This window comes from Macaca nemestrina, chromosome 5 (assembly GCF_043159975.1).
Source record: "Macaca nemestrina isolate mMacNem1 chromosome 5, mMacNem.hap1, whole genome shotgun sequence".
NCBI lineage: Eukaryota > Metazoa > Chordata > Mammalia > Primates > Cercopithecidae > Macaca > Macaca nemestrina.
In genome coordinates, this window is record NC_092129.1 from 43,194,673 (window position 1) to 43,207,670 (window position 12,998).

At 38.5% G+C, this 12,998-nt stretch overlaps 1 protein-coding gene across 9 annotated transcripts in view; it reads right to left on the reverse strand.

The window, feature by feature from the left end:
- The window catches only part of LOC105465711 (NHS like 1), a 273,877-nt gene that overhangs the window by 17,706 nt on the left and 243,173 nt on the right, over positions 1-12,998 (reverse strand). For 7 of the 9 annotated variants that reach the window (XM_011714284.2, XM_011714290.3, XM_011714287.3 and 4 more), the window contains exons 4-5: positions 7,174-7,366; positions 2,179-2,310 (exon numbers count right to left, since the gene is read on the reverse strand). In XM_011714284.2, coding sequence (XP_011712586.1) covers positions 2,179-2,310; positions 7,174-7,366 — 325 coding nt within the window. The remainder of the gene's footprint in view (positions 1-2,178; positions 2,311-7,173; positions 7,367-12,998) is intronic. The other 2 variants (XM_011714282.3, XM_071096518.1) reach the window with 1 other exon arrangement.

A 12,998-nucleotide genomic window follows, 5' to 3' on the forward strand; every position in this document is an offset into this window, starting at 1 on the left:
CATTAGTGGCAGTTCCATGTCACATGTAGAAGAAATGAACGTGGATTCCAGGGATTTTAATCAGTGATTTAAAAAATACTATAATTACAAAAGAGATGATTTATCTAGCTTGCCAGATCATTCTAGTAAGATCAAAGAAACCACTGAGCTATTGGCTTCCATACTGGTTGGTTCAGGAATGAAAGTGATAAAAATTCGTAACTCTCGTTCTAGACGTCATATGACATACACACACAGACAATGCATATGGAATGCTTATATGTATCCGCATCTTTATTTGGACCACACTATCCTTCTGATCTTACGAAGGGCCTAAATGCCTGTCTTTAAAGTCACTCCTTGAAGGCACATCTCCTAAAAAGACCAGTTAAAGTATAAATGTTGCTGGAGTGCTTTAGGAAATTACTCCATAAACTATCTACTGAACATACGAGTACAGATTGGTTTCCAAATTAGTTAGCTGTCACTTCAAGAATGGAAAAAAGAGTCTGAAAGAATAAGGCATAAACTGAGAGGAGAGAGAGAAAGCACACAGGTGTCCTTAAGGTAGATTGAGGGAAGGTGCCTAGAGACAGGTAGCCACAGAGGAACCAGGCCAATAATAGCAGCAGCATGTAGGGCACGAACCAAAGACAGACTTCACAATCCCCCAGGAGCAGCTGCAGTCTTGCCTTTGTTTGCAATAAACCAATCCATGATAGAATAGGGCGAACACCTGTATACCATCTGGGTCACTGTGGCTGCCTGCAGCACAGGCAGAACATTGCTATTCTCATCTGACTTTTGCTACAGCATAGAAGGCGGAGAATATGTACTATAAAAGTGGATGGCCATAAAGGAGAAAATGCCAGCTAAAGAAAAGTGAGTCTGTGCTCTCTAATACAAGGCATTCAATCAGGGGTGTTTGGGAAAACAAACAGAGAAGCACACTGTCTGTAGCATAGCACCCAGAAGCTGACGTGCAACCTCAAGGTGCTATCACAGATATATCACTATTACTGGTTACACTCATTTTGACTAAAAGACTAACTGCTAACTTTAGAAATAATGACTCTGAGTTTCTAGAGTATAACTTTTGAGAGTAAATAAAAACATCAGGTGAAAGTAACTATTAGGAAATAAGTCCACAGGTTGGCCAAAGAGGAAAGGACACATTTCAAGACAGGTAGTATTAAGTTTCCTATAATAATGACCACAGTAGCTATTATGTTTATGGTAGTACCAGGTACTAACCAAGTACCAAGGGCCTCACATGCATAAATTGTCCTCAAACAACCCTAAGAGGTAGGTTCTATTAACATCACCAAGCCCGTTTGTTAAATGAGGAAGTAGACTCAGAGAGATGAAGTTAACTGAGGTCACCCGCAGAGCAAGTGGCAGAGTTAGGGTTCAACCAAGCCGGTTGGCACTGGAGTCCTTAGTCCTAACCCAGGAGCTATGCTATCTGCAGACATTCTGGTATTATGGGCCCTATTAGAAAACAGTGAGAGGAAGTTAATCTAGAAAGAAAATGAAAGGATTATCCAAAGCATTTATAAAGATAACCAGAAACAAAATGGATAAGTAATTAAACAATCCTCTTCACCAGCCAAAACATTTTTTTTTTTTGTTTTCATCACAGGTTGAACATAAAGGATTAAGAATAAAGAAGCTATGAAATTGTTTCACTGAAAGTAATAAAGGCACTATCGAACATAAATGACTATTTCCTATATTTACCAATAATCCCAGACTGTAGTTTCTGATAACAAAATGCCACCAGTAGTGTCATTATAGTTATAGTGGAAGTCCATATTCATAATTTGATGTCCTAGAATGACTTTTCTGTTTCATGAAAACTCAAGATATAAATGACAAGTAAATTTAATTGTGGGAATAACCAATGTTCCATGTCACATAGCGATGATGAGGTAACTATGAATTTCTATCTTCCCAGTTAATCGTTTTCATGTAAGCTCTTCCCTCTCCTTGTACCTTCTCCCCAAAATTCAATCAACTCTCTCTCTCCATGGGATGTTAAGATCTGCACCTAATGCCTCATTCAGGAAGCAAGCTGGCCCGTTGGGGCACCAAACGGCTATCAGAATGTATCGATTTTATAAGCGCCACGAATGAGGTTAGCGCAGTAAGGCCGAGTGGCAGTGAGGGGCAACAGAATACAGTTCTGATGAGCCATACCTAGCTCCTTCTGTATGTTGTCAGGGACTCCTGTAATAGTCTTTCTCCTTTTGACTTTCTTCGGTCGTCTTACCAGAGAGTCTGTGTAAATTAGAGACCGCCGAAGGCTGGCCTGGCGATCGAAATTCTCCCCTAATGTAGAGTAGTAGAACAAGCAAAGCAATGTTATTTTCAAGCAAGCTGACACCATGCACTTTATTCCAGAAGCTTGTTGTAAAATGATAAGAAGGTATTAATAATGTTAGCCAGTCATATGATGATGAATGCTGAAGGGCAAAAAAGGAAGGAAAGCACATTATCACAGTAAGGCTGTTTTCCAAGTTCTACCTTCCAAAGGAAGCACCTTGATCTCATTTTCAAATGAGCTGGAGTAGCAAATGCAAATTTAATAACACACTGGAAGAGTTACTCTGTGTTATTTAACAAAACAAAATTTTGGAAGTATTTCATATATATGCTCTGGTCACCAAAACCACTCTACATTAGCGTGTAGGTGGCGACGGAATGAGTATTTTTTCATTCATATGGTCATCTTGCAGAGATCAACACTAATATCTTGCTTTATGTGATGAAATAAGTAACTTAATAAAGATTTCTTGAATGAAAAGCTTTTTCTTCAATCAAGGAGGCTGACAATTTGGATAGACTGTGGTAATTGCTGTGGTGTGACATACAACTGTAGTGAAAAATGAAACGCCTTACCATGATAAAGTACTTTTACCACAATGAGACCCAGTAGCACTGCTGTTGTTAAAGGTGAACTGCTTCTATTTCATAATTACTTTTCAAAGTTGATCTTAATTCAGACATTTCAGGTGATTTTGCAATCAAACCTGGAATGCCACATCATGGGACTTCTTTTTTTCCTTCTAGAGTATCGGTGTGTTTGATTAACACATCATGAGAAACCATACAATAATAAAGTATATAACAGCATCTGTTATTGATTGGTCTATTTTAAATTACCTGGCAGTTTAAAGTCTTACAGCACTGACCTTTTTGAATGGTTATTCTCCTCAAAAAGTTATTTTTAAATATACATATATATACACATACACATTACAAACTTCCATCATTTTATGCATAAAAGTATAAAAACGTTCACTCTTAGCATTACTGACACACATTCAATGTAGGTATGTTGTGGACAATGTAACTTCTATTTTGGTAAGAAAAAATTGGGAACCTTATCTAATGAAAAGAGAGAATGAAACATCTGAATGATCAAAACACATTTCCCCTGCTGAGGAACAAACTTACGTAAATGCTTGCAAACTTACAAATGTTTACAACCTTGTCACTAATGGAGAAAAACAGAAATGACTGAGAGAAACCCTTAAATACCAGAAGGTGCCAATGCTGCGAAAAACTGGGTCACTAAGTGCAATAGCATAAATGGTGCATGCGAGAGGCAAGTCACAATGCAGTGCTTCATTAATTCCCTGCAGCAGAAAAAACTTCCTTGTATCAAGACATTAAGAACAGACAAAACATTAACAGAAAGTTGCACTTAAGCCAGTGTGGTGGCCCATACCTATAATCCCAGCACGTTGGAGGGCTGAGGAGGGTGGATCACTTGAACTCAGGGGTTCAAGACCAGCCTAATAAGCAACATGGTGAAACCCTGTCTCTACCAAAAATACAAAAAAGGTATCTGGGTGTGGTGGTATGTGCCTGTAGTCCCACCTACTCAGGAGGCTGAGGTGGGAGGATCGCTTGAGCCTGGGAGGCGGAGGTTGCAGTGAGCTGAGATTGCGCCACTGCATGCCAGCATGGGCGACAGAGTGAGACCTCCATCTCCAAAAAAAAAAAAAAAAAGATTAAAAGAAAGTTGCATTTAGTCTCCAGTTTTGCTTCCTAGACAAAAGATAAAATCACCCAAGCTCCAAGAAAATTAAGAAACAAACCATTTGAAGATGAACATCTAAGACACACGTCATTGAAGGCACCAAATGCTTGATCTTGCATCATGACCTAAAAAAAGTCTGTATCTTCTGCTGGATTATACATTTTTTGAGGGTACAGACTGTGATGCATGTACTTTAGCATCCCCCATGGCACTCAGCTAATGCCTGGCACAAAGCAGTTATTCAAGAAATATCTGTTGAATTTAATCACTGCCTTTAATTGAAAAATGGCATTCATCAGTCATGGTTACTATTTAGAAATATACTTGAAAGTCTCTGGGCATACTCTGGCTCTGGAGGCTGCCCGATTAACAAATTGTTCATTGCTCAATTAAACTATGTTAAATTTAAAACCAAAAAAAAAAAGAAATAAACTTGGATAGCTCAAACACCAGTATAAAGCCAGTTTGTAAAAATTCTTTAAGTATGTTTATCCAATACACTTATCTTCCAGGTGGAAGCATTGTTATCCCACATAGCAGATTATAGAACATATTTATATGTACATATTAATTTAAATATTTTTTCCTCTTCAAGTTTTAGAACATGCTGAGTGCCCACAAGACTATAACTAAAGGGATTAAATCAGTTTTCAAGCCAGCAGCTCATGGTGCTAACATTCTACCTCTATGCATGGTGGGCTGAACTCTGGATTTGAAATGATGTATTTATTGCCACTTTTTTTTTCCTGCTGAGCCTTACTAGGAAAATCAAACTAGAGGCTCAATGCTCACCCCAACGAATGAGCACATGACAGTTCCCTAGAGGAATTTTTTTTTAAATCTCAAATATCTTCTAGGACTTTAGAAATATATAATTTAAAGAGCAGGAAGCTGTATAACCTATGTCAATTCAACCACTAAAAGTGAAAATTTTAAATGTATTGTTTCTTTATAACAGATTAGAAAAATAATTCTTTAAGAAATATGTGTGTATATATGTGAACACACAGATGTAGAAATGGATCAATATGTGATTAGGTATTGTATTTACTTTTAGCATTTCTGCAAAATGTTAATCATTTGATTAAAAGTAAATTACATTTTGACATAACTCATATTGCTCTTTGTTTATTGTCATTCACCTTTCCTGTGTAGCATTTTAAAGGCCTCTCTTTAAACTCTAATTCATCTCTACTTAGTCATCAGATAGGACAGAATTAAAGCTCAGAGACATGACACTGTCTTCTGTTGTGACAATGTAATTCATTGGAAGTAATTCTTCATTCTTGAAACTCTATTTTAAATCTCTTAATCTCAAGATAATGCATTTCACCTTAATTCCATTAAGGATTGTCATATTTCATTGCACAATCTTCTTATCTTATAATATTATTTCATAGGCACTTAATTATATATAATGTAATTACATTTCTGCTGCATTTAATCAGTCAAATAGTGTAATTCATTTTCTTATAGAAAAAAGCAGCCATGTATTTCATTGACCAGTAAACATTATACTTTGTTCTAAAACATAGTTATACTTTTAAAAATAATCTTTAAAAAATATTATCTAGGTAAATAAGAAGCATATTCAGAAAGATCAATAACATTGTTTGCTGAGAAAATGGCTTAAAATGTCCTGCTATTCTTTTAAGATTTAAGTAAAATAAATGTGGAAAAATATATACTGAACAGAAAATAATTCATGTACTTATTTATTAAATTTCTATGGAATTTAAAATATGAGTTCTAAATGTAATTTCTAAATATCCGGGAAGGTTTAAAAAAAAATCTGCAGTGACTATGAAGATGCTATTAGCCCCTTACAAGCTCACCAATGCCATGGCAAAAAGCTTTCTAAAGCTTTCTAACAGCAGTAGCCTCAGAAGCACAGCAAGGATGCTATGGGTTTCCAGAGTAAATGTTCAGGAAAACTCATTCTTTTTGATCACCTAGTTATTTTTGTCAGCTTCTGGCCTTAAGGGCCCTGCTTTGTATGAACTGATTATCAATGACCACTATTAGTCATCTATTTCCATCGAACATACAATTCAATTAATAGTTGAAGCTATTAACTCTTCACATGTCTATTTCACTTTGTGTCCTCCCCAAACCATTAACCCATGCTCCTTGTGGTCTATGGAGGTGATAAAGCAGGAAAATTTTGATTCTTTTTTTTTTTTGAGGTGAAGTTTTGTTCCTTTTTGCCCAGGTTGGAGTGCAATGGTGCAATCTCTTGGCTCACTGAAACCTCTGCCTCCTGGGTTCAAGCAATTCTCCTGCCTCAGACTCCAGAGTAGCTGGGATTACAGGCATGTGCCACCGTGCCCTGCTAATTTTGTATTTTTAGTAGAGACAGGGTTTCACCATGTTGGCCAGGCTGGTCTCGAACTCCTGAACTCAGGTGATCCACCCACCTCAGCCTCCCAAAGTGCTGGGATTACAGGTGTGAGCCACCGTGCCCAGCCAATTCTGCTATCTTTTTAGCAGCTCTCCTAAGTTCATGAAAGATCATCTTTGAATTTTATGTACCTTGTTGTCACCTTAATTGTCACAAATGATTACAGGCTGAGTATAATATTCCATAAGAACTTGAATTTCAGGTTTGGCAATTAATATTTGTAGTCTAGCTTAATATAACATATTCTGAAAAATTTATATTCAGAAGAAATTTTGAATAAGTAATATCTCCTTTTTTCTACTTTAGGAAATTTCTAGAAAATCTATCATTAGAAACATCACAAAATAATTATTTCTTTACTTCTGTAAATATTACTTAACCCTTTAGAAGGGAAATATATACTTTTTCTTCATACCTAGGACTACATTTACAAGATGTTTCTATATAACCAAAGGCTTACTAAAAAGCAATTTAATTAAAAGAGACACTCTTAAGAGGAATGGTTGGACCACTGAGTTCTTTGACACCAGTGTTTGGCGACATAGTCTTCTGACCCAACAAGCAGTAGATATTTCATATGCACACATATATGTAGTTTCAATGTTCCTTTCATTAAACAAAGAGCATGAAGTTGGACCACAGCTATTCACCTTTGATACAACAATGAAACGCTAACAGCGTATATCAAAAAGCTGTAGTCATTCTCTCAAGTACATTCTGAACCTGTCTGGCTAGCAAAGCGTACCAGTTATGTTAATAGGCACCACATCAGCCTGGACTGTTTGGGCTTGCTGTCGCATCTTCTCTTCTGGTGTTGGCAGTGGAAGCGACTTGGTCCAGTTCGTCTGAGTATTAAGGTCGGAGAAGTCACTTGAGGTTGGTGTTTTAGGTCTCCTGATGGAAATAAATCTTTCTTCTTCTGATGAAGAGAGAGAACACTGTAGAGAAAAAAGAAGCAGCAGCCACAGTGTATAAAGAGCTGGCAGAAACATTTTAAAATATATTTCTTATTTTTAAAAAAATTAGATTGGTTTAAAAGAAGCCAAAATAATTGGTCGCTTTTAGGAACAGAGGCAATGGTTTGCTCAGCCTCTTGAGTCTGACCTGTAATACTCATGATTCACACCGGCCTTAGTCTGTAAACTGTGAGGACTGCAAAAGGTTCTGCTGACCCACAAAATCTTTGAAGATCTTTCTGCTTTCCCTCTATCTACTGTGGTCAGAAAGTTCATGGAATGGCTGGCACGGTGGCTCATGCCTGTAATCCCAGCACTTTGGGAGGCAGAGGTGGGTGGATCACTTGAGGTCAGGCGTTCAAGACCAGCTGGCCAACATGGTGAAACCCCGTCCCTACTAAAAATAAAAAAATTAGTCAGGGGTGGTGGTGAGCACCTGTAATCCCAGCTACTTGGGAGGTTGAGGCAGGAGGATCACTTGAACCCAAGAGGCAGAGGTTGCAGTGAGCCAAGATCGTGCCACTGCACTCCAGCCTGGGCAACAGAGTGAGACTCTGTCTCAAAAAAAATTTTTAAAAAGAAAGAAGGAAAGAAAGCTCATGGGTTTAGTTTAACGTTAGAAGCCTGGAGAAAAACAACATGGCTGTGGCCATCAGTTTCCATTTTTATTAAAATTTAGTTTTGCTCAAAGTAATTTCTAGCCTCAATCTTATTTCCTTCAGGCTCTGACTTCAAGGACATTTCAAAAATGATAGAGCTATTGTTGTTCAACTACTTGTGCTCTTGTGAAGCCATTTATATGGGAGAAAATCAGTGTGAAATTGTTAAATTATAAGGAGTTGACTAAAGCTCTGCTCTGAACCATATCAAAATTCTATGAAAACATTTCTAGCATTGTCTGTTTTGATACAGATTAACATCCTCACTGAAGAGCCCTTCTTCAATACCTTTCTTTCCCATAACACCTTAAAAACTGTAATCAAGAAAGTTGTGTTGGCAAGCATTTTATGATGGACTTCAACCTGGCTCCATGGCAGCTGGTTCTGTGACTAAGATGCTCCGAGAAGGCCGAATGAGTGCAGGGTGCTTAGGAACACAACAAAAAAGGGTAATCGACTTTTGTGGGGGAAATAACAGCTTATAATAAAAAATAAATGTGTAAGAACTGCTCTTTAAGTCTGAAGCATTTAAACAGAATTACCACTTATGAAAGTAAAGCTTTTAGAAAGAATTCTACTGGAAAATAAAAAGTCAGTGAACCTTCCCAAAGGGAATACCTGTACAACCAGCACCCAGTTCAATACACCTCCTACCCAAACCACATATCCCCAAACGAGGGTAACTGTTATCCCAGCTTCTAATACCACAGCTTGGTTTTGCCTATATTTGAACTTCCTGTAAAGGGAATCACACTGTCTGTTCTCTTTTGTGACCTATTTATTTCATTTAACATTATGTTTCATCTAACTTTACAAGGCATGTTTTAATCTTTCTGGATTTAATGCAAGTCTCTAAGAGGACACAGATGAGAAATATAAAGAAATGCATTGGTTAGAAATTTCAGGCCAGGCACGGTGGCTCACGCCTGTAATCCCAGCACCCTGGGAGGCCGAGGTGGGCGGATCACCTGAGGTCGGGAGTTCGAGACCAGCCTGACCAACATGGAGAAAAGCTGTCTCTACTAAAAATACAAAATTAGGCCGGGCGCGGTGGCTCAAGCCTGTAATCCCAGCACTTTGGGAGGCCGAGACAGGCGGATCACGAGGTCAGGAGATCGAGACCATCCTGGCTAACATGGTGAAACCCCGTCTCTATTAAAAAACACAAAAAACTAGCCGGGCGAGGTGGCGGCGCCTGTAGTCCCAGCTACTCGGGAGGCTGAGGCAGGAGAATGGCGGGAACCCGGGAGGCGGAGCTTGCAGTGAGCTGAGATCCGGCCACTGCACTCCAGCCCGGGCGGCAGAGCGAGACTCTGTCTCAAAAAAAAAAAAAAAAAAAAAAATCATGGATATGAAGGTGGTGCTGACATAAATATTACTTTAGAAAAGCAAAGTCATGAACTGACATGTGCTCACTTTTTTTTTCTTTTACCAAGAAGACTAATAATAATAAAGGTATGTAGAAAAGATAAATCATATAATTAGATATCTCAATACATTTACTTGATGTTCTTAATACATAAAACACATAAAATGATCATCCAGTTTCTTTTCCACCTAAGGAAAATGTGAAATAATGTTTGTAATTAAATTGACAAATATACTCAATTTATAAACTGAGCATGTTGTTGGTGTCTTATAATACTAAATTGCACTATAACCATTGATACTTGATCTGATTCTGGTTAAAGGGGTCAAAACTCACACAGATCCTTAAAGACAATCAAAGGGGTTTTGAGTCAGCAGCAGCTAAGCCATACTGATGTAAATCAATTATTTCCAGCCTTTTTGCAGTTGTGACACTTGTTAAGTTTGATTTGTAACACATATTCTCTACCCTTAAGATGCACACACACACACACACACTTAAAATTAATATCACTGAAGAATTTCATGGCAGTTTGTATAAAGGCTACATGTCTGAGTTTGAATCTCAAGCTAGTAAATTAGAGGATTACTCCAATTTCCTGTTACATACACATAAATATAATTTTTCAGGCAACCTTGAATTATAGTATAAAGCTTGAAGGCAATAAGAAGCAAATCCTAACCAGAAAGGTTTAAAGGAAAGAAAAATAAAGCTTTCAGGCTACAGCTCTCTATGCCCTGTAGCAAGGGCTCCCTTTTCCACATGACGTCTACTGTGGGAGCAGGATGAAGCACTGTCTACCGTTTGTAAGCATCTCAATGGTGCTCATCAGCCCCACTAACCTACTTTTCTTCTAGTTGACTGATAGCGTCAGAATCGATAACTCTCATAATGAAACAGTACTTCCCCGTAGGGACAATCACCAGGGATCACTCCAGCATGACAACGGATAGAGTCCATTTTGTAAAGTGCTCCTTTCTCTTACAAGAAAATTTCCCAGCCAAGCAGGGCACAGATAGAGTTATACACAAATGTGACTGTTAGGTCTCACACTCTACTAAAGGACAGTAAAACACCAGGATGGATGACTTCCAGGATGATATGACTCTCATGCCTCCCAGTGTATATAAACACAGCAGGGGCACAGAAACACCCCCCTCATTTCAATAGCAGAACACAACATGATTAGCCTATCAAGATGGACATAGTAATACCGGATTATTACACAGGCCTCTTAACTATCTCCATTTTTCTGCCCTTGTTGACCATCCTCCCCTGCTCCTCCCCTTATGTCTACTCTCAATACGGCAGGCAAAGGGATCGTTTTAGAAATATAAGTCAGATCATGTTGCTCTTCTGTTCAAACCCTCCAAAGTCCTTACTATGACCTCCAAGACCCTACATGATCTACCAGCTGGCCACTGTTATCTCCCTGACTGCATTTCCTACTGTTCTCTCCCATATTAATTCTACTCCAGCCACGCCATCCTCCATGCTGTACCTTGTACCTTCCATGCACACTCCTGCCTCAGGGCCTTTGCACTTGCTGTTCCACGGCCTGAAATGCTCCTCCTGTAGACATCCACACAGGTAGCCCTTTCTTTTTCTTTAGGTCCCCTTAAGAGTCCTCTTTTATTGAGGTCTTACCTGTTCATCCTATTCAATTTCAACCTCTTTCTAATATTTTGTATCCCCTTTCCCTTCTCTCTTTTTTCTCTTTGGTACACACAACTAGTACACATATATTTTATTTATGTATCTTGACTCTCCGACAAGAATATAAGTTCCATGAAGCTTTGAATCAGAATTGCATAGAAGGTTATTTCAGAATTTGAGCTTCAGAAGGCCCACCATTTAGTAACTGATGGCTATATACCTTGCCCTTGGTGGGGGCTTTATAGAACGTATCTCATTTAATCTTCACGGTGTTTGCCTTAAAAATAAGGAAGTGGAGACTCAAAGGAGTAAAGTAACTTGACTTTTGGAAAGTTCACAAGTGGGCAGTTGAGATTAGAAACCAGAACTGACCCCAAAGTCTCTCCTGTGAAACAGTGTAAAATAACAATGTGGCAATATTTACAATAAATTACTAGGTCTTCCAGTCTCAAAACAAAATCTCCCTTTATAGCTGTAAATAAGAACAAAACCTTTTGAAACTCTATACAAGTAAAGAAAAAAAAAACAAAACTGTGTGTACCAGCACATCCTGGCACTGTCATTTACTAGCTGTATGTTTTGATCAACTCAATCTCCCCATATAGAGAACAGAATGACCCAAGTAGCATTCAAATGCTTCATGTTAATGAAATCCCTCAATATAGGGTGACTTTTTAAAAAACTGAGTTTTAAATTGCCTTGCTCTCAGAACTTAAATGTAGTTTTGGGATCTGTCAGTTGGTCAATAATGCTCACCAATATCCCATATCCTGGTCCTGGACGGAATGGAGAGTCACAAATGAAACATAAGCCAGATTCCTTGTGTCAAATTGCTTCATTCAGAAAGGGAGAGAAACAGGCAACACTGACAGTTACTTTGTAGTTTCTGGATGCTGGAAGACTTGCATTTTAGAGACTTCTAGATTCTACCCAGAAACCAGACAAGCTCCCACCAGACGGACAGTGTGGGGCCTGAAGCAGGGCCGCCTTCCCATGTATTCTCATATGAAATATGCTCTCTTTCTCAGAACAGCAAACTGATCCAAAAGTGGGATTAACTAAGAAACACAGATTAGTTCAGTCTTTTTTGTTTTGATTTGTTAGTAAAAGTTAGAAAATTGAATTATAGCCAGAGCTAAACTTAGTATTCATTTAGAGTTATTACATGAAAATAGAGAACAGATGACACTATATAGAACATATCAACTATATAGAACTATATAGTTGGTATCTTTAAGAAGACAGCAACATACATTCCAGTCCTTTTGGGATGACACTTAGTCTTTGATGCTCTTCCTCCCAGAATTAAACCTCTTGTGTTGACTCTTGGTTTTCAAGATCCTTCATAGTTTCATAGGGTGCCAAAACGTCTGTAGCCTTTTTTGGCTATATGCTTCTTTTGTCTTTAGTAGACTTAGACACAAAAGACCCTCACTTATTTCTGTTCTCTGTGTATTCCTTTTTTTTTTTTTTCCCTCCTGGTACCACCAACAACAGAAAAAGTTGGGGGTAGTGGAAATGAATGCATGTAGAAGCACAGTTCATGGTTCATTCAGCAACTTCATGATGGCCAACAGGTGACTTCCACATCCATATTATCAAGTAACTTTAAGTGTTCATTCTTTTTTTCTTTTGAGATGAAGTTTCACTCTGTCACCCAGGCTAGAGTGCAGTGTAGTGGTGCAATCTTGGCTCACTGCAACCTCCGCATCCCAGGTTCAAGCAATTCTCCTGCCTCAGCCTCCCAAGTAGCTGGGATTACAGGCACGTGCCACCATGCCTGGCTAATTTTTGTATTTGTAGTAGAGATGGGGTTTTGCCACATTGGCCAGGCTGGTCTCGAACTCTTGGCCTCAGGTGATCTGTCCGCCTCAGCCTCCAAAGTTTTGGGATTACAGGTGTGAGCCACCGTGCCCCGCCTAATTGTTCA